Source organism: Phyllostomus discolor, chromosome 7 (genome assembly GCF_004126475.2).
Source record: "Phyllostomus discolor isolate MPI-MPIP mPhyDis1 chromosome 7, mPhyDis1.pri.v3, whole genome shotgun sequence".
Lineage (NCBI taxonomy): Eukaryota > Metazoa > Chordata > Mammalia > Chiroptera > Phyllostomidae > Phyllostomus > Phyllostomus discolor.
Window position 1 is genome coordinate 36,549,677 of NC_040909.2, and position 23,089 is coordinate 36,572,765.

General features: G+C 34.8%; 1 protein-coding gene across 3 annotated transcripts in view; it reads left to right on the top strand.

Moving 5' to 3' along the window:
- The window catches only part of SLC25A36 (solute carrier family 25 member 36), a 30,418-nt gene extending 11,517 nt beyond the window's left edge, over positions 1-18,901 (top strand). The window contains exons 3-8 of one of the 3 annotated variants that reach the window (XR_003684997.2): positions 15-92; positions 2,388-2,488; positions 6,390-6,491; positions 10,259-10,325; positions 12,718-13,007; positions 14,882-18,901. Coding sequence is in view for 1 of the 3 variants with exons in the window: in XM_028518013.2 (XP_028373814.1) it covers positions 15-92; positions 2,388-2,488; positions 10,259-10,325; positions 12,718-13,007; positions 14,882-15,075 (730 nt within the window). In the remaining 2 variants the exon portion in view is untranslated. The remainder of the gene's footprint in view (positions 1-14; positions 93-2,387; positions 2,489-6,389; positions 6,492-10,258; positions 10,326-12,717; positions 13,008-14,881) is intronic. The other 2 variants (XR_003684998.2, XM_028518013.2) reach the window with 2 other exon arrangements.
- Positions 18,902-23,089: the final 4,188 nt, after the last annotated feature.

The window sequence follows — 23,089 nt, forward strand, 5'->3', positions numbered from 1 at the left end:
TTTTTCTCTTTCAGGGTGATCTTGGAAAAAGAAGGGCCTCGTTCCTTGTTTAGAGGATTAGGCCCCAATTTAGTGGGGGTAGCTCCTTCCAGGTAAAAAAAAAAAAAATTAAGTAAAATTGTCTCAATCTTTTCTTGTTTCAAGCTTAATGAGGGGAGATGCTGAAGTCAGGGTGGTAAGGAGAAAGCACTGTGGTGTACCAAACAGGTACCGGTAAGCATCTAAAAAGGACGAGCAGGTCACACCATGTGGAGGTGCAGCAGAACTCCGCGAGATCACTGAAGCGGTTATGGCACCAGGTTTGAAAGGCAAAAAACAAACTTAAAGGAATTAGCTAAAGAAAGGGGAAGACCTGGATCTCTAGAACTAACCCTGTATATTTAGGTTTAGGGGACAAAGTAAACAGATAGAATGGTTTCAATCTCTGTTAAAGAACCTGGAAAGGCCTTGATACTCTAATTTGTCCTTTTCCTTCGATATGTTTTTACCTTAGAGTGACTTCTTCCATGGCAGAACATGCCCAACCTTTTGCATCCAAACAGTGTACCAGATCCATTCTCACTATGTATTGGGTTTTGACTTCTTATGGCTGATTTTCTTTAAAAATTATCCAAAATTTCCTTCTATTTATAAAGACTTAAAAAAAAATGTGTAGCATAAAGCTTGGAATTCCACCTTAAACGCATCACCTTTTCCTCACCCAGTGCAGTGCTCCTTCCCACACATACTCTTCTCCTTACACAAAACAATCATGAATAATGTGGTGTAATCTTTCTTTAATTTATGTAAATAAGTCTTATTAAAATTATTTTGCCCAATTTGTCTTGTAGCCCTTTCCCATGAAAATATGTAGAGTTTTTTTAATGACTATTCCATCATTATTAAGCATTTTTATTGATAAAACTGTAGATTTATTTCCAGATTTTTTATCTTAAAAACAGTGGTTTTGTGAACTTCACTGTACTCTTATATTTGAGTACTTAAATTAGCATATTTTTTAGGATAGTTACCTAAAAGTAGAATTTCTAGATAAAGGATATATCACATTAAAAATAAATGGATATTGCTCATCTGCCTTCTGAAAAGGCATTCCATATTTTTACTCTCAAGTAATAAATTAGTTGCTGTTTATCCATGTATTACCAATGTTGGCTACTATTTTATTTGTCTTTACTTGCCAAATAGACTAGGCATGATTTTTCACTACTTTAACATACAATTGTTTCATTTTTGGTGCATTCAACACCCTCCTAACAATTACTCATGTACCTTTTCTGTGAATTACCTATATGATACACAGAAGTCTGTCCAGAAGGTATCCAGCCATGTAGTGTGAAAAATAGAGACATTTAATGAAGAAGATATATTATACTTGGGACTTCACACAGTTCTCCCACTCACCATTAGCTGCCCTGTCATATTTTCCTGAATCTCATTGACAGTCTGAAATCTCTTCCCTTTCAAAGGTGATTTTAGTTTTAGGAAATCCAAATGTCACAGGGTACCAGGTGACTTGATGGGCTGAGATACCTGGGTGATTTGATGTTTCAACAGAAAAACTCTACATGAGACGTGATGTATGAGCACACACATTGTCGTGATGAAGCTGTCAATCACCACTTGCCCATAGCTGCAGACTTCTGAATCATCCGAAGTTTCCATGGAGGAATTTTCAAGCTTAATGCAAAATTTGTTGCAGATTCATTGTTCTACTTGCACAGGCATTTTGAATACGATTGCCACACAATACACATGCTTACTCAATGGCGTCTGCCACCCCCACTGACTAGTTCAGTGAAGTTATCATTGTTCACACATGCATACTCCAGTCCACTCTCCTTGGCTGCCAGGTTACATTGATGTGGCACAAACTGTTCTTGTTACACATTAACAATGACTGGGCTTTTTCCTGGACAGGCTTTGTATAGTTTGATCAGTTGGGTCAGTTTTATCTTTCTCTGCTCACTACCCCTCCCAACAGAAATCTATGTAAGTGTTCAGACCATATTTCTTTAATTCATGTATATTTAATTTAGCCTTAATGTTACATAAGTGTTTCATTCTTATTCATTTCATGTATTTTCAAAATTTTGTACAAATACTTTTAGTTGTAGTTAGTTGCTCTAAAAGTATTGGAGTGGGTTGAAGAGGGTGTCTTAAGGAACTTTACATTTGAATTTGTCTTTCTTAATGAATCAGTACAGAAAGTACATCAGGGTCTTTGTGGAAAAGTGTGAATTAACCTGATGTGTTACTTGAGCATAGACAGCTAAGACTTTGTGTATGCTTTTAGATTATTCTAAAATTGTAGTGCTTAATTTACATGTCATTTAAATCTTATAAATTAAGAAACTTGCTTATTGATAAAATTTAAATCTTTATTTTAGAGCAATATACTTCGCTGCTTATTCAAACTGCAAGGAAAAGTTGAATGGTATATTTGATCCTGATTCTACCCAGGTACACATGATTTCAGCAGCAATGGCAGGTATGAATATATAATGTTAAAAAACAAATTTTCTGAAGCCTAGAGACTTAATATTGAATTTTGATTAATTTAAGTTGTGAGGTTAAGACAATGTGCTTCTCATTGATTAGTATCCACAAACATGTATTACACAGTAAATTTGATCAGGAGGTGTATGTAAGAGCTGTTGTCAGTTGGTATTTGGTAAAGGAGTTGTAATAGCATGCAGGTAATACAGTGTTTACATTGTATTGTGTAGTTCACTGAATATTTAGTCATTACTTTTAACAAGTTTTAAGAGTCCAACCATAATTACACTATCAGCAAGTTATGGAGCTATAATTTATTCTTCTCTCCTCAATTTCTGTTAGTGCCTTTTCCTTTTTGCTGCATGTTTTGGCTTCTGTCTGAAATGTGCCGGCAGTTCTTGGTAAAGTATTCATTTTGTCCCATGCTCAAAATGCTGAAATTTTTGTGAATGATGTCTTACTAGTAACTCAGAGTTACTGTAATTTATGTATTTTGAAAAATACATTTAGCACTTCATGTAAATGACACTGGATAGCACTTGAAACTTAGGCACTGGCTATGTGTACATGCTTGCTATAAAGTGTTTCCAGGAATTCTGTCATTATTAAGTGTATATGATTCTAAATTAAAACAACCAGTCCCGGGCCTCTGCCCTGCCTTAATGATAAACTGGTAGATTGGTTGTCCAGTCTGGTTCAGAAATCATTTTTTGCTGTGCATGTTAGACAAAGCCATGACCTTTGGTTCTCAATAGAATATTCTCTACAATTTTCTGAGATATGTTGTATATTGAACCATGCCTGACATGTCTAAATTATGCTATGGCTTTATAAAGTAAGTTATATCTACTTTCTCCACTTGTTGATCAATTGTCAATTGTGTGCTTAACAATGCGTGCCTTAAACTGTTAACCATTTTCTGTTTAGAAATAAATTGGATCAATTTGAACCACATACTTAACGAACTAAGTGTAAGTTTGAAATACTAATTTCTGAAAGGCCAATTGCCATGTAATCTAGCTGATTCTAGCATATATACCTTATAGAGTATTTTCAAAGCTTTACATAGTTAGTAATTGTTGACTAACTCATTGAAGTTTTAAAGTTGGCAGAGAAAACTTTAAAGAGGAAGGTGGTAAAATAAAATACTCTTGTTTATCCATGTGGAAAGATCTTGGGCAAGTTAAGATTTGTGTGAACTTTCGTTACCTTATCCTTAGATTGAGTAGGTTGCTTTATATAGGTTTGGATCTTTAGAATTAGTTCTTCAGTACCATAGAGGTCATATAGTTATTTACAACTAGAATTATTTTTTAATGTACTTTTACGGATGTTGAGTACCAATTTTCCCTCTGCACACTCAGGGGGTATAATGTAAAAATAGCTAATATCAAACTATAGAATCTTCACATATTTCTGGATTACCAGTATTTAAGCATTTTTGGTTTTTAACCCCAGAAGATTACAAAGGGATGTTAATCCTTCTTTTTTGAAAGAATTAAAATGAAGACAGTAGACAAGCAATAATTTGAAGTGGAGGATAGTTGTTACATATTTGGTATTGCAAATTCAGGGTTTCAGAATATCTTAATTACCACTGGAACATTTTTTCATTAGAACATAGTATCAGAATTTATTATTATATTTGTATCACATTGCAAAGAATTTCAGTGGAATTGTTATTTTGCACATTTTTCTCCAAATATGTACAAGTGTTAAACTTTGTGTGTTTTTACCTAAACAGTGATACTGTTTCCCAAGTTGAATGCTTTGAATTTTGGTTAATTCATAGTATTATTCAGAGGTTATTGCACTATATATTTATTGTATAATTTGGAAATACTTCAGTGTGTTTGTGGTGACATTTTTTCTAAGAATTGTGCTTTCAGAGTTTTCTTGCACTGTTGATGAACATTAACATTTAGCTTTGTGGTTTTTATACACAACTGCGTGGTTGGTGAAACTGAATGGTTCCATGCAGACTCACTAAGGTAGCCTTTTGCCTCCTTCATTCTTGAAACAACCTAGGCCAGATTGCTCTGGTTTTTCTTCAGGATCATATTTAGAGGTCTTAAAAATATGAATTGGGATGCAAAGTGCTTAGAGGAAATCATGTGAAAAATTGGTTTTGAATTAACCATTCAAAAAAAACTGCTAACCTTGTCACTTTAGTATCAAAAAACACACTAAATAAAAGTAGTCCATTACTTACATAACCTGCTATATTTTGCCACATCAAGCTGCACACACATTAAGGATTTAATAAAATATTTTCTACATAATTTTCTTTCAAGTAACCTCTCAATTCAGTTGCATATTGCATTTTATCCATATAAACTAGAGTGTTTAGATACTAAATCCTTTTATTTAAAAGGACACTTTGAAGTAGATTTTATTTTCATTTGTTGTAGTGTTTCAAGGGAATACAAAAGAATTTTGAGCCCTAAATTTGAGCTCTAAATTTTCATGCATTGAAAATTTTATTCAACTGTGAGGCTATTTAATCAAATTAAGTAATGTTGACTCTGTGCTTTACCTGCCTTTTCCCCCCCTACATATGACCTTTGTCAGAGTAAGAGAAACTTAGCTATTGAGGGTATTTGTTTTTTTTTACTTAAATGAACTTGCATATCCCCCTGTATATACCTGTACACTGCTGGGTATACAAAAAATAAAAGTATGGGTTTTTAAAATTTCTTTAAAATTTTTTTTACATTTATTTATTTTTAGAGAGAGGGGAAGGGGGGGAGAATGAGGGAGACAAACATCAATGTGAGAGAGAAACATTTCTCGCATGTGCCCCAACTGGGGGCTGCATCTGCAACTCACTCCTGTGCCCTGACCAGGAATTGAACCTGAACTGGCAACCTTTCCCTTTGCGGGATGACGCCCAACAGAATGAGCCACACTGGTCAGGGCTTTTTCTTTCTTAATAGTAATTCTCAATTTTTAAAAGTTTTTATCTGGAATATGCATATACTTTTATACACAGCATTACAGATTTAAAAGAAATGACTTGTGACTTTTATTGGATTATATATTCAAACAGTTACTGGTCAATTTTTAAAATACACCTAATCATTTAATATTTACTACTTTAACTAGTAGGTTTTATTTATAGCATTCACTGTTAATTTTTCAAGATATGTTCCTGTTTGACTTAAAATTCATTATTAAAGGTTAAGTTTTTGAGTGAAAACTTAAATAGGAATTTTGTCTTGCATCTACAAAATATTTTTTTAAATATTTTATTTGTCCATGGCAATTCATTGACCCAGATTGATGGTTGGACAGATGCTTTGTGTGTTTATATGTAAACATTTTTCCTGTTTTTTGTTTTGTAGAACACAAGAAATTAAATACAAAATAACCCAAAATATTCCATAAAAATGGATGTGCAATATTACTGGCCATAGTGCAAAAGGTGAAAGGTACTACTGTAGCAACATATACTATACTTTATTTCATTAAAAAAGACTATAAATATTTACAAAATGAAATTACTTGAATTTTTTAAAAGATTTTCTAAATAGTCTTATTGTTGTGATTTCAGCTTCGATCATGGTAGATGGTAATAGTAGGAAAATATTTTCTTAGATCCCCCATTGACAAGGTTAGCATTTTTTTCTTTAAGGCAAAACTGGTCTTCTTTTAGGTAAGTATTTGGACTCTGAACTGCTGCAGATGGCAGAATTTTCAGTACTCGTTGCATTTTTTTAAAAAATTTATGACCCGTTCTGATATTCCTTTTTTTTTAACTTAAAATTTTCAAAAGAGTTAGATCTCACCGTAAATATTTCTCAAATCCTTCCAGTGGGATTCATTTTGTACACATGTTTCTGATGAGGTGACTGCTTGTTGTTATGATACAGAAAAGCCTGTGTCTATTTTAGGCATTTACTGTACATTTCTCCCGAGAAAAGAGTGAGATCGTGTCATCTCATGCTCCCCATCCGCAGGTCACTCCTGTAGAAATATGGACTAACTTAAACCTCGTGAGTACTGATCTGAGCATCTCTTGCAGCCTCTAGTTATAAGAAACACCCCCTGGGACACCCCCTGGGATTTATAATAGCTTTGGAATTAATAGAAGGCGGGAAATGAACTTTTATTTCCAGAATTTGTGTGTGCATTTTCTGAATATTTTATGGAATTTGAATTCTGCTCCCTTTATAATATTCCTTCTAGAAGGATGAATAGACTAGCTTTTCAGTCATCATGCAATAAAAGCCTGGGGTCCTCAACTTGGTCATCATAGTTTTAACCACCAAAGAATTTGATAGCAGTATTTAAGATATACATAGTTGTAACTGGTGGTATAGTATTCTACGACTTTGAGAAAAAATAGTTCTGTTTGCTTAGCATAACATATTTTAAAAATCTATACAGTGCTTTCTGTTTTCTTGTCTGTTGATACTTGGCTTTTTCCTACTCTCTTGCAAAAACATCAATCTTAATACCTACCATTACTTTCCAGATAAATACAGGATTAGAATATATACAGTTTTAGTTGTTTTGTTTTAATTATTTTTCAGTAGTGTTAACATATTTCCCTTAGAAAGTTAGGTGGACTTTGTTCTTATTAAAGAAGTTAATTGAAATTTAAAAAAAATACTAAAAATGCAGTACTACAGGTATCACTCACTTAATGAAATAGACATTTTCAGCAAATTTAGTATATGCAGGATTTCTGGTAATCTGGTTTTTAATTGATTTATGTCAGCGATTTTCAACCAATGTGCCACAAGAATTTTTAAAACATGTGATATCTGACTCTTTAGTCAGGGGTACTGACCTCTTTTCCCTTAGATTGTCAAGTTAAAAAATGACAACTAATATTGCAACAGATGTCTGGTGTGGATAAATCAAAATTATTCCTATTGTCTTTTGTCAGATCAGCAAAAAATATATTTTTGGTATACCACAGAATGTTAGTAATTAGTTTAGTGTGCCATGAGGTGGAAAAGGTTGAAAATTGCTGGTTTATGTTATTAAATAGAGCCTTAGGTAAAGCAAAACTTTGAAAATTGTGTTTTGAAAGTTTCTTAAAACTTTCTAATAAAATACTAACCACACTACTAACAGTTTGGCCAACATATTGCCACTTTGCTTTATCTGACAGTGAAGCAACATTAATTCTTAACTTAAAAATAGATCCTTCATATGCCACTAAATCCGTTTTAATGTTTAACAGAGTATTCAGAAGATTGCTATGAATTAGCATATTAGTAAAAGTCACAAAATTTAAATGCCAAAATAAAAAGTGATTAGAAATTTGTAAATTTCAGGGGCACCATTCTCAGTATCTTTGTGTATGTTTTTCTTAGTAAAAATAGGAAATGTTGAGCTTTGGCTGTTTGTCCACTTCAAATTGCCTTGCCACATATTATAATTCTAAAATTTGTGATACTTTTTTGTTTCTTCCCACTTGAATTAATAGATTATATTTTTCTAGATTTAATTACCCTAATAATGTCTACTTAGTTTTTTGAAGTATCTTCGGTAAAATAAGACCAGTAGCTAAAAACCTGTGTATTATTTCTCAATTCTTTAACCTAATGGTTTGCTGGCAGTTAGAATAGTATCTTTATTAAGAGCCAGTTTATTAGAAAAGATCAGCCAAAACAACTATTGTGAGCACAGGTTTCTGATAACAGCAGTAGTACAGGAATTAGATGACAGTATTCTCTCACCTAGATTTGTGTTCTGTTCTGTAGATTAATTTGTGTCTGGAAATGAATTTTAGTTAAGTGAGAAATACCTGTTGTTTGCATCCTGTTTAATATGTACAGAGAATAATTAAACCTATACTTTTATGAATATTTTGGAATTTCATTTTTAATGATATATTTATTGTAATATTTTATAGTTTAAATATCTGGGACTTTTTTCAGCCTCTAATTGAGGAATTTTGTGACTTAGAAAGGTATTAGGCTTAGGGTACTAAGTTTATAGTTTTAGAAGTACAGTGTAATTATTTTTAAAAATAATTTGGTGCTTATCTTCTTTTCAAACAAAGTATAATAAATTGAATGAGATTTTTACCTAGACAGGCTGTTTTGTTTTTGTAGTTTAATATAAGAATTTCCTGTTTTAGCTTTTCAAAATTAATAAAACTTTTTAATTTTCACAAAATAATAAAAACCATTGGGAGTAATACAGACTATTTTGTTGGTTTGTCTGCTTAGCAGCTTTTCACTAAAAACCCCCTGATGTTGCTGTACATACACTTACCTAATTCAAATATTTAAGTTTAAAAATAAAGAATTATTAAGGATATGACCAGAATACTGATTTCTGGTTCATATTAGCTTTAAAATAAAATTTGAATATCTTTAGTTTGACTTTTACTTTTAAAAAATGAGGTTTAAGAGAAGAAATATATATATACTCTATAACTTTATTCTCAATTAAAATAGGCCATACAAGAGAAATCTTTTCCAAACATAATATTTAAATTGATCTGACAGTTTCATATTTTTCTTATCTCTATCCTGTTACCAAAGTATGTACATGAAAAGAACCTTATTTAAAAATATTCCTGACAGCCTATCCAACACTTTAAATTTTTATTGAGTCCTGATACTTAGAAAATCAGTGGTCCCATTTTAGTTTATACATATGTGTGTAGTATTAAAAGTACTTACAAGAAAAGGAGACTATATAACCATCACAGGATGATTAGAGGAATTATCAAATCAAACTTATTTCATTTATCTTGCTTGATAGACTCAATGTGAGCACCCCTTTTGGACCATCGGGCAATTTCTACAGTCACAGCGGTGGCCTAGGGAGTCAAGTTGGAGTTTAACTAATTACCTAACCGTTATGGAAAGGAAAAGAACCTGTGAAACTGAATTTCACTTGTATACAATGTAATAAAATTACTTTGCATTTATCCCTAATATGCACCACAGCATTTTTGTTTCTGAAAGTAGTTGACTCATATTGAATGTGCTGGTTATTGTCCGCCTGTCTAAAAATAAGGTGCTTGACCTGTTAGTATTTGATAGGAAGTATTTACTCCACTTTTAAAGTAAACTAGAGGTACCTCTCCCCTGAGTTTCTCTCTGCAGTGTCTATAAAAGTGAGAGGGGAATTCCCATTGTAAGTTTTTGAACTTTTGAGTTTTTGTATGTGTTTAAATGGTTGAAAAATAGATTTGTCCTGTTAATCCTAACAGAAACCTTACCTCTTTGATATTGTTATTTAACAGTATTAAGTGTATGTTTATGTAAAGTATTTGTAAGGCCAAATAACAGTCCTTTCTGTTACACAGTCAGCTTAATACCTACTATTAGTAAGTGTTGACATTATAGAATCCATTTTGAATATAGTGGTTTGTGATGTTAATTGGACCCCAAATAGTGGTTGTAGAGTTTGCATGCTAGAAAGCCCTAGAGTTAGACAATTTTTGTGTGTTTGTCTACAGTAATGGGTTTCTGAATTTAGTTAGAGAGTAGAGGGCATCCCAGAGAATAGCCTAAATATGTTGGGAGAAGAATTTATGCATAGTCAGATTTTGCTCTTAAAAGATTATCTTTTAGTTACTATGGTCAGAATTTGAAAATGTAGATTGGTAATAAAATACCAATGTTCATGTTTGTATGAATCTATAAAGTAGAAGTGTAAAGCATACATCAGTTAATACGTTAAATACTTATACTCGTGTTCTTTAACATAGATTTATATAATTTTATAACCCTTAAAGTTAATAATGTATTTATTCTTACCAGAGTTCATTTTAAACATATTTGTCTAGGTTTTACCGCAATCACAGCAACCAACCCCATTTGGCTTGTAAAGACTCGGTTACAGCTTGATGCAAGGTATGTTATTTCATTAATGGTTTCAACTAATTTATTTCTGTGAACTGTTGTTAGTGAGATTTCAGTGTCTCCTTTTTTGCTACTTATTTTATTTTGCTCTTTTTTTTTAAGAACCTTGGGTCCACCATCAGAAGCAAAAGTAATACAGTAGTTGGCAGGATGAGACTTTCCAGGAAAGAGAGTGTATTATGTGTTGTGTTTTTAAGTAAAAGGAGAAGAGAGAAGGGTATATTAACCTAGCCCAGTAAATGATACTTCTACTACATGGTAATTATAATCGGCCTCTCAACAGCTATAAATAACGCACATGATCAACTAGTCTACAACTAAATCTTTGAGGATCATCGCTCAAATTCAGTAACCTTATATACAGAAAGTCCTGGCCTAGGATTTTGCTTTCCTTTATTCGTAGACTTCATCTGTTACCACTGACAACTTTGTGCTAGCAAGATTCAGTCATTCAATAAATCTATATTGAGCAGGCACTTAAAGGTTCTAGAGATATACCAGGAAACAGTGATGACCAACTTTAAGTGGAATAGTCAAGGAATGGTTTTTTGAGCCCATTTTAAGCAGAGGCAATAGTCCATGCAAACCGTGCAGATTCTAAGTTTAGGGCATGTTCTGGGATCTGAGAAAAGGCCAGAAGCAGTGCAGCTTAGTCTTGCCTTCTCAAGTCCTATTGACCTTTAGAATGAAGAATGGGGAAAAAGCAAATACAGTTAAGTAGGAAGACAATCCTATCTGGTGTATAATGATAGCAATGTTAAAGTTTTGAAGTTGATTTAGCCTTTCAGTCTGGAGTAGACTATGCATAACAAATGTCCACTATTTTTATATTTTAGGGTTTGAGAAGTAGTGTTATATCTCGTAGACTATAAATAAAACCAATCTATGAAATTATTAACAATTATGCCTGCTTAAATATCCATTTTCCACATTCTGTCATGGTGAACTGTGTATTGTTTGGAGACTTGAAATGTCTAATTTTTTTCATCTGGAATAATTTTTAATGAAATCTTAAGCGTTTTAGCAAAATTCACAGTTTGTTTCTTAAAGCCAAAGATCTGAAAGGTAATAATGGTGAGTAAAACAAGGTTTTCTTAACCTTTGGTTAAGAAACAGTGAGATGCCAGTCTATATTAAACCATTATAAACTACCAATGGTGTTCTTCACTATGTTACAGGGTAGATTTGTAGGGGATCCAGGAAAAGCATGGCTTAAAAATCTTTAATATTATTATTATTTTACTTGTAATTATAACACAAGTCAACATACCTTCTCAGGTTTGGGATTATGGAATGGGATGTGTTGGGGTAATCATGAAACATTGATTGAAGATGCTAATTTATACAGCTGAAATCAACAAGAGGGCTAATCTATTTGTGCATTACTCTTTGGGACTGGCGGCTCTTTTAACTTTGTAAGGAAAGATCATACAGCAGAAACTCATTTCAGTTGCGTACATGGATTATTCATCTAAGAAAGTATTTATTCGGTGTCATTAGTTGAAGACAGTCCTTAGTTCATAAAATTGGAGGAATCTCTAGGTTATTGTGTAGGTTGTCTTAATTGTGGTTTGATTTTATGTCAGAAACAGGTTTTGTATGATTTATAAATAGGTAAATTCTTTCCCTGTGGGTAGCATTTTAAACCCATTTCTTATATGTGGGAATCTACTGGGGGGAATCACAGTATAAATATTTTTACAGACTCAGAATTGTATGCTTAGAAGAATGGAAGCTGCACCCTTAAGTAGCAGCACTAAGAACATTTACTTGGGCCCAGTATTCAGTAAATTCTTGGTAACTGTAGAGGTCCTCATTCACTACTCATTAGGATACTGCAATGAAAGATAAGGCCATGACCTTCAAAGGTTCATAGGGAGTTCATCTTAAATGTACACAGAAATTAGATTGGTCATGTTCCCTGCTTTTTTGTGATGGACCTATCATCACAAAATGTCTCTAAATCATTCTTTTTAATGTTATTAAATGTGAAAGAAAACTCAACCTGGAACTGGATTTAATATAATGTACCATTTGTTCATTTGCATCTTGAGCTGCAGCCACAGTATATTTGAACTAAAGGATTTTGTTCCTTATCCCTGTAATATACCACCTTCAATGAGGCCATCAAACTGAAAAGTCATTGTAGTGTGTTTTGCATTCAGTAAAACAGATTACTTACATGTTACCCATCTGATATGGCAAATTTGGAACAAAAGAATACGAAATCTAAAATGAATGTTTTAAAAATCTGATTTCACTGTTTCTTGAGTTAAAGGGATTCATTCTTTATATTAGTGGTATATTTCTACTATATTTTATTTATATTAAAACCTGTGCTACTTTATTTACATTAAAAATTGTTTTTCATTTTGCTTTTCAGGAACCGTGGGGAAAAGCGAATGGGTGCTTTTGAATGTGTTCGTAAAGTGTATCAGGCAGATGGACTCAGAGGATTTTATAGGGGCATGTCTGCTTCATACGCTGGCATATCAGAGACTGTTATCCATTTTGTTATTTATGAAAGTATTAAGCAAAAACTACTGGAATATAAGATTGCTTCTACAATGGAAAGTGATGAAGAGTCTGTAAAAGATGCCTCAGATTTTATGGGAATGATGCTGGCTGCTGCCACCTCAAAAACTTGTGCCACAAGTATAGCGTATCCACACGGTAAGAGAAGCTGAGTTTTACAGGGAATATTCTGTTAATTCAGAAATGCTGCTCCACCCCAGCCAATAGCCCACTTACTATTTATAATTTTACTGGATTTCAGTATAACAAAATTAAGTTCTTAGTATTCAATCATAATGGAATTAAATCTGTATAAGTAACGTCAGGCAATTTTAATAGATCTGTATATGTTATAGTAGCATGGTGGTGATTTAGCGTGAACTCTGGACAAATTTTAACCCAGAGTCAGATTGGGCAAGTTTCTTTTTTTTTTTTTTTTCCAGTATGGATGTAAGTAAGTGTTACATATATTTTATAGATGTATAGATACATTATATACATCACTGTTAATCTACATAAAAACCCTGCAAAGCCTGGGTATGCTAGAACATAACCAGAACTGTCTTCATTTTCAAGGGGGGAATAAGAAGTGTTAAAGTTAAGTGACTTGCTCAAGGTCATGTGGAGTACTCAGTGATGGACCCCAAATTTGAATTGAAGTCTATTCCCAAAGACCAAGCTCTTTTACATTATTTCATGTTGGCAAATATGTGAATGATTTCTTTTATTTCTATCTTTAAAGTTTTACAATGTTAGCTTCTTTCATAGATAACTAAGGAAATTACTTCAGAATTGTTCTCCAACATGCTGAGTTTTAAGTGTAGCCTTTGATTTTGGTGTGTTTGAGGTTTGTTTTGGTTCAGGTTTTTAATCTAAGTGCTTCACTTTTGTCAGAGGGATTAACATTGACATTCACCCTATAAAGCTAACGCTCTGGTTAAAGCTGTGTCAGGAAAAATGAACAGGTGTAGGAAATGAGCATCTGCTTTAAAATGTAACCTGTGGATGAAACCAGCTGTTTAACCAAGTTGGACTGTGAATTTACCCCAGTTTCCTCAGGGAAGTCCTAACTTCTTTGAGCCCCAAGAGGGCAGGACAGGCAGCGGCGTTGGGCTCAGGTCTCCCACGGGAGGACTGGCACCGGGGCCACCCGGTGAGAGAGTTTGGGAGTTTGAAGTGTTCTGGCCCTTCACGGAAGGTGATGGCATTACAAGAGAAAGTGTAGTTTATAAACAGTATATTGGAGTGGAATGTATAAATGGCATGAATTTTTAAAGTAGGACACAAGGTTTCAAATGTTCACATCGACAGTGGGAATGGCTTTAGGCCATTGTCCTCAGGCCCACCAAGAGTAGTGTGTGGGAAATGCGTGACAAGTAACCAACGTGGAAAGAACAGACTCTTTGTGGACCCCTCTGAATCTGTCCGGTCTCCGCCCTCAGCTGTTGAAAAACTCAGTAACCCTAATTTCCTCATGTTTTAAAAATGAAGAAAAATTGGATTCTTTAAGATCCTTTTAAGCCCTAAAATTTTATGATTTTTGCTTAGTTGCTCCCAGATAAGGCCTTTTAGCTGGCAACTTATATTTTAAACATTTTAACCCTTATCCACATGAATTTATGTTGGTCTATACAGACCATGTGAACAGATTGGTAATTCTGTTTTCTTATTGCACTCTCCACTTTCAGAACATCCTTCACTTGTTTCAGCTTTGGTAGCATCTCCACTCCCTTTCCTGGTTTTTATTACATCTATTCTCTTATCTATACCTGCTGTAGTATACAACTGATTCTTTTATTTCATTCTGTCGTTTACTGTTCAGAAACCTATGAAATTTCATAACAAGGCAGGATTTTAGCCAGCCATCTTAAAGTTTGGTGGTGTTACAGTGTGACTAGTTTCAGTAAGTTACACATTAAAAATTACTTACCCTAAGGTTACACTTACAGGTAAATGAAATGTGCTTAGTATTAAGAGGATATAAAGATATCAGTGCTGTTTTAAAAAAATAACTTTTTTTCCCCCTTAAACAGAAGTTGTCAGGACAAGACTACGTGAAGAGGGAACAAAATACAGATCTTTCTTTCAGACGCTGTCTTTGGTTGTTCACGAAGAAGGCTATGGGTCTCTTTACCGTGGTCTAACAACTCATCTGGTGAGACAGATCCCCAACACAGCCATTATGATGGCCACCTACGAACTGGTGGTCTACCTACTCAATGGATAGCGACGCCTGGCCGCCACGCTGTGAGGAGGGATGACCAGACGACGACAGTGGACCACGGAGGAGCAGGGCCAGCATGGTGGGCAGCAGACAGCGGGTCTGGGGACGAGTGACTGGGCCTGCGTGGGTGTCTGGCTGTCGGAATTAAAGCAATCACAACCACGTTACTCGGTCTCTTCAGTCATGCCAGTGAAGCCTGGGCTGCCTCCAAGAGAAGGCCTTTAGAAGCACTCCTTCCTCAGAATTGCCATTTTCTCTACCAGGTCCACGGGACACAGCTGCATTTTGTTTATTTGTGGCAGAGTATAGCGTTTCTTCCATGAATACCTTCTCAGTCTCCTAAACAAAGCCATCCTTACTTGTATACTATTTATAAACTATCCACAGATAGTATCAGCAGTCACAAATTTCTAACTTTTGGATTCTGCATAATTCTTACAAAATAACAAAAATAGTGAGATCCTGAGTAGTATTTTCACATTTCCTTTAGAGGATCTGGCCCAATACTTTAAAGTTAATTATTTGGCATTAGTAGTCACTGTTTTTGACAACTAATGAAATAGTGTCTAAATATCTTGTATATTTTTATCTTTAAAATGTTGAGGTTCCCACTGTTAACTAACAGTTGCTTGATTTTTAGCATAATGTGGACACTTAAATTGTTCATTAATATATCAAACTCAAATGTAAGAGTTTGGGACAATCAACCAGTAAAATACTGATTTTTCAACCAGTAAACTATTGATTTGAGACCATTTCAGTAACTTGAGCATATCCTCATGTCTTTTCTAACTCGACGATAAGTGAAAGTCCGCACATGTCTTCTCAGTGAGTTACAGGCTTTGAACGCCCGTGTCATACCTAAGCATCATTTTCTTAAAGTGAAAGAAATTTGCTACTTCTGAGTCTCAGTTTGCTTTCACATTAAGAATTTGAACCTTTGAAATATTATCAGGTAGTCTGTATAGATCGCATTTATTGTATAGAGAAAATGGTAATTTTCAGCTTTGCCCTTACAAGTTTGTTTTTTTTTTAAGGCGTCAAATACCTGGGGCAGTAATAGCATTATAGAAGAGGGCCCCCTGCTGTCTGATTGGACAGGTAGTGATCCTAATTGACTTATGGTTTTGTAAATGAACATACTGCTTTTGCAAAGAAGTTTATCCTAATTTCTTGAATGGTAAATCATAGATTGAGTTAATTCAGAGCAAGTGTGCTGACAGGATACAGCTTTCTTACATTTTGTTGTTAAGGTCAACTGCACATTTTAGTACTTTAAATGTATAACATGTACGGCCCTTATGAAGGTAGTGGCTGTAATTCTATTAGGAGACTTTAGCTTATGGTTGTTGCTATACTGGTGTAAGAAAATGTCTGCAATTAAACTCCATGTGGTACTCATTTCAGTATACATGAACTGTACGTTTTGTGCAATGGCTTTATCTTAAGAATGACTCTTTGTGGATGCACTTTGTGGCCTTTTGGGGGGCAGGTAGTCAGAATAGGAGAGAATTCCATGTTATTTTTTTAAACATTGATCATGTATTAGGCAGAAACAGTGTTCACAACATTTTCCTGGGTTTTAGGAATGTTGTTTTAGAGATCTTTAACGTAAATGTTTTAGGAATTCTTTGTACACTGCAGTGACCTGACATAGAAAATTGCAGCATGTCATTGCAAGCTTTCTCTGCTGTCACCAGTGAAACTCAGTGCCCTCCCAAACTCTCCTGCCTTCTTAGCTTCCTTGTAATCAACAGTAACTGGATGTTTTTGAGGTGCTTTGATTGGAATGTAAAATATTCTAATCTACTTGGAGACCAAAGGCAAATTCAATTTCACTACCTTTGGGATTATTCATAACTTTTATGGTAAATTTCAGCTTTGACACTTATTATGAGGAACATGCCAAAAAAAATCAACAAAACAGGGGTTTCTAACTTAAATCTGTAGAGAAAGTCTCCATCTATAGTGTTTGCCTTTTCAGTACAGTGCCACCCACTCATACTGCCTAACATGGTGCCATTTGCCTTGTGAAGATTCATAAATATTTGTTGTGTTGAATGTAAGACGGAGACGCCCTTATCTTTATGATTGCAGTACCCCACAGATGATTAAGAACGACATGGAAACCAGCAGTTAAGGAACATCTTATGTAGTTGTAGCAAATTCATGACAAGTGTCCTTCAAGGATGAACATGTATTCTATTCCTGTTGTATTTAGCAAGTACAACTTACCGTGACCTTTACTGCCATTATATTCATCTTTTAAGAGTAAGTTTTATGTATGTCCTGGAAGGAAACAATCCTGGAGTTTTAAATTTTGATTCTTTGTGCAGCAACTAGAATGGAGCAATGTCATTTATTTTAATTGTCTTTTTTCCCCAAAGCACAATCTGCTGTGGTTTACTTTATGTAGGACAGAGATGATTTTTGAAAGAAAACTATAAAAATTATTTCTAAAATTTGTCTCTGAACATTTCTTTAGAGATCTTGTTTTTAGTTGATGCAGATGTTTAAAAAGAAAAACATTTATACTTAAAGCATTGGGCTTTATAACATTTTATTTCTAACATAGCAGTAGTCAGCAACCTTCAGATGGGTGTGTATTTTTATTGTAGAATCCTCTCAGAAAATCAGACTGAACCTAATCAGGTTAAAGTAGTAGATACTGAATGCTAGCACATTCTCATAGAACAGAAAGAACTGGTATTTATGGCTCAGAAAACAGATTGCTAAATTTTAAAGTCCAAATCTGAGAATTACCAACCCTGTGATTGTGGGCTGCCATACAGGGCTTTTATTTATTTACTTTTTTAACTGTATTTTTTCCATTACCATTTAACCCCCTTATTACTGCCCCGCCCTCTCCCTACAGGTGATCACCACATTGTTGTCATGTCTGTGAGTCCCTTGTTTCCTTTTTGATCGATCCCTCCAGGAAAAAACTAACACCCAGGCCTTGTGTTAATTTTTATTCTGTATGTAACTTTATGGAACCAGCTTTACTGGATGGGGCCCACAGGTCACTGATTTGTAACTTTGAAACCAAGAAGAATATCATTAGATCATTTAATCCAAACTTTTGTGTCCTGAAATCTAGTGCTCATTGTAGGTTAGCATTCATATATTAGGACCAGCAGAGTTTGGGTTAAAATGAGTATTTATTCTTACTGGAGCATAAACATGTCAGTATTTTTAGATTTGTGTTACATCACTAAGAATACTGATTTGAACTTGAGGGATTTGAACGCTAGAAGTCAGTCTACCCTTTACTCTTCCATCATGCCCGTCTTCTGTTTACATGCGTCTGCCCAGGCAGTTAGTGCTATGGGGGCTCCCTTCGGGTGGATAAATAGGACAGTTCAGCTTCCTCTTCCTCTGGTATTGATCATGATTTTAACATTCCTAAGAAAATAGATAGATCTGAATGATTTAAATTGGAAGGAATTTTAATTATAGAAAAAGTTTCATGTACTAACTTTCTGCCTACTCAGATCTCTTCTCTGTCATGTCCTTAATTTCCCGTTCAGCTACATGCTGCTCTTCATGCTACTCCTTTTAGAAACTGAAAATTCTAGTTTCACTCAGTCTTTGTGTTAATAAACATTTTGAATGTGTACCCCTGCATATGTGAACAATTAAATCTTGACCTTTCAGTCATAGCTAAATAATCAACTTCAAGAGTTGATATCATTTGACCATTTGTATGAGGGTTGTTATTCTTGTATTCTATACGTGGCTGTAAATTACTGTGCATTTACTCTATGTTAACTAGCTGGATTTTATTTGAATTGTTAAAATTTTAAAAATTAAAATATGGTTATGAAAATGTGTTTTTTTTAATGTATATATATCTTAATATTTTGGTATGGCGAGGATCCAATCACACTTTTTTAGGATTATGTGTACGATAAACATGCATTTCCATTTTCAAGTTAAGTATGTTAGGCTCCTGTCTGCTAGACCTAGTGAAAACTTGAATCAAAAGGTCAAATAATTTAACTCTCTTAGTTCAGTAAGAAATTTCTGCACTTCCATATATTCTATAGGATTATTGATCTTTAAGTCCTGTACTTTTTACACATCAAAACAAAATTTGCAAAGGACATTTGAGACATTGGAGCCAGTTTAGGTTGATTAATACTTCCCTAAGGTGACAGGTTTTTTTTTTATATTTGCAGCTTTTTTGTTTGCTTTAGTTTTGGCCTTTACAAAAGCTAAGTATTTTAAAATTAAAAGTCAAAAGCTGGAAACTTGTTAGAATAACCAAATGAATCTACGTGTGCTAGGTTAACAAAGTAACACATACAAGTGCTATTTAGTATGTACCCAGTTTGCATTTTGGTATTTTAAGGTTTTCCAAGTTGTAATTACCATCAAACATCAGCCAGTTTAGTTGGTGAGGAAAGGACAAACTTGTGCTCCATTTCTGAAAGTACACACAAAGCAGAAATTGCCTGGCCTCACCTAATAGTTCTCTATCCACTGAAGACGAATGGTGGGTAGAGGGGAGGCACTGGCCAAATCATGGTTGAGGCCAATATGACTTAAATGTCCCAAGTTTACATTGTGTATATGTGTGTTCATTACTGAATATCAGGAGCTGTGATTAAAAAAGGAATTTGTGAGTTTATGATTTCTTAAGGCTCAAGTATTACATCTATACAACTGATAAAACACAGGCAAGCAAGCAAATTGTAGTTAAGTGATTTCCTTTGTTTTGCGTTACACAGACCAGCCAGCTACCTTAATGTATACAGAATCAGTCCAGTAATTTAAACATATACTGCTCTGTTTATACAGTGATTTCCTAATGGCCTATAGGTTATGAATATGCAAGCAATACTTCAGAGGGATATTGGTCACAACTGGGCTTTTATCACATGGGTGTTCTCAATATGTCTTTTATATACTAGGTTTTTTATCAACCCTTGGGAGGACACAGACAATTTTTTTAAACTTTAAAGGAAAGACCTATGAATTGGCTCAGAATGAAACATTGGGAGTAATGAGAAATGGAGCTGTCGATGGAAATTGGAACAGTATGAACTGTCTTTGCAGCTGATCTCTATAGAACTTAGTTTATATATATCCTGGTGCTACTGGGAAACCACTGGTTGTTTTTCCTCTAAACTTGCAGAGGTGTCCATCCTTTTGGCATCTCTGGGCCACACTGGAAGAAGAGGAGTGGTCTTGGGCCACACATTGAACACAAACGCTAACAAAAACTGGTGAGCAGAGAAAAGGTTTTAAGTAAATTTACAATTTTGTGTTAGACCGCATTCATAGCCATCCTGGGCTGCAATTTGGACACCCCTGCCCCTAAAGCATCTTTGTGACATCATAGAAAGTCAGTTAACATTGGGTTCAGTTTGTCTTACATGAACCGCTTGCTCTCAACTAGACCACCTCTCAGCCTCAGGAGTGTCCTGTGTTTTCTGGAAGTATTACAGTGATTCTTACAGAAAGATTGGAAAAGGTTGCCTGGAGAGCATAGTATTTTAACCAGGCTTTGAAACTGATAGAAATTGGGCAGACTGACAGGAGAAAAACTCAAAGTGTAGCAGCTTATCAGGAGTAATAGCCCATTTTCTTTTATTCTGGGAATTGACTCAAAACTGTCTGGAGATTGCAAAACTAGTTAGTAGACCCAGGGCTCTAAGCCTAGTGTAATTCAAAGGAGCCCATCACATCCAGCCCAATAAAACATGCCAGGCCTGTTTCCTGGGTTCTAGGTCCCTCCTCTTGCAAAGCACTCAAAACCTCCTTGAGTCTTTCAGTGTCAGTCCATTTCCCAAACCCTCGCAAGACTATCCAGAAGACTGCTCTCCTCTGTATGAACTTGCTGAGGTGTTTTAATGGCCTGGGTTATATGATGTGTACCTTCTTCAATTATGCTGATTTTGAGTTTTGTTGTCTTCCTCACCCCCAATAAGTGTGCTCAAGTAACTGGACGTCAACATGAATGAAAATGAACCATTGTCTCGCCATACACACAAAAGATAGGTGATAGATTAAAGGTAAAAATTAAAATTGCAAGCCTTCTGGAAGAAAATACCTTTGCAACCTTGGAGTAGACAAGGGTTAAATCATTAAAAGTAAAAATGCAGCCACAGAATGGGATAAAATACCAAATAAAACACACCCACACACAAAAGTGAAGACATGAAGTCTACAAAAACAAGCATATGAAGAGATGCTTAGGATGATCGGTAATGCAAACTAGAGCCAAAAGTGAGACTTCACTGCAGTGCACCCAGTACAGTGACGGCACATGCCAAGGATGTACAAACAGCTGGGAATCAGCAGTGCTGTGCAGAGTGTAGAGTGGTGTGGCTACTAGGCTATGGGCATCCTGCTAGAGTGGGGAAGGGGCTGCTCAGGTCACGAATAATGGGGTTCCAGACGTACAGAATCCCAAGTGCATGGTAGAAGCAAATCCCATTCATTTCTGGAAAAAGCAATACTTACCCTCTATCGTGACACCATGTCGGTAATTGTTTCAAGAGCTGAGCAGCACACAGGGCACAGGGAAATCACCCCACTGGTGACAATCCTCAAAAGAAAACAGATTTGAACTTAGATTGTAAAAATGCAAATAAGTACATTATTAAAATAAACATATGACATGCTTGAAATATCTAGAAGAATGGGACGCTAACAATGGTAGATTTGGAAACCAAATACAACTTCTAACAATAAAAAATAGAATTTAAAGTACAGTGGGTAAAACCGAAAGGAATTGAATTAACTGAAAGATGGAGCAGAAGAAATGCAGAATGCAGCAAAGAGAAAAGGGAAAGCACAGAGGAGTGGTGAGATACAGGGCAGAAACACGAGAAGGGCGCTGTGCGCTTCGTGTCCCAGAGAAGCAGAGACAGAATGGATTGCAGAGCCCATCGGAGCCCTGAAGGCTGAGAATTGTCCAAAATGAATGGACACTACACAGATTCAAAATCCCAAGTGATTTAAAATGATAAATAAAAATGAACCCATGTCTACACACAGTACCATGAAACTAGATTACTAAAGGCAAAAAGAAAATTGAGGATAAAAGCATCCAGACTTTTTCCTCTTACAGAGCCTTCAAAGCAAGGACAGCTAGACTGACAATTAACTTAATGTTCATAACAGTACACATTTTTCCAGTGTACTGCCAAACTAGAATTTTACACCCCTGCCCCCCCCCCAAAAAAAACAGGAATGAAGAATGATAATTTCAGGAAAATTAAAACTGGGAGTTATTTATCATTAGCTCAGCAAAGGAAATCCTAAAAGAGGTACTTTTAGGCAGAAGGACTGTGATATCAGACGGAAAGCAAGAAAAAAATGGTAAGCAGAAAAACAGTAAGAGGTGAGCAAATGCAAAAGGTGACTTAATCTATAAAAAGTAAGATTATTAAAAACAAAAGATAGAAAACTGTACATTACATACAGCTATAAAAGTAGAGAGGGCCATAAGTGGAGTTCAACTGTTCTGTGAATCTTATATTATCCAGAAGGAGGACAGAGATTTTTATTCATTTTAAATTGGTTAAGTCTACATTGTAAAACATAATGAAAGTACAGAAATAGCACCACTAACATACAGAAAGGAAAACATGAAATTATTCTCTTAAAAAATTCATTGAAAAGAAGGCCAAATGGGAGAAACAGCATGAAATAACATAGCTTAAAATCCACATATATTAGCAATTACATTAAAGTGGAAATGGACCCAATGCTCCAACTGTCAGACTGGATTTAAAAAACAAAAAACTATTTGTGAGACACATAGCTAAACCAAAGACATGTGAAGATACTACCCGAAGTAAAACGGGTATAACTATATTACTACCAGAGAAAAGCAGACTTTAAGGCAAGATAGCATTACTAGAATTCAAGAGTGTTGATCACAACATGATGATAAAATGTTTGCTTCACCAGATAGTGATACAAATTTTTCATAGGTCTAATAAAATGTCCTCATTGTATATAGCCAAAATTGAAAGAACTACAAGGAGAAACAGACAAAACC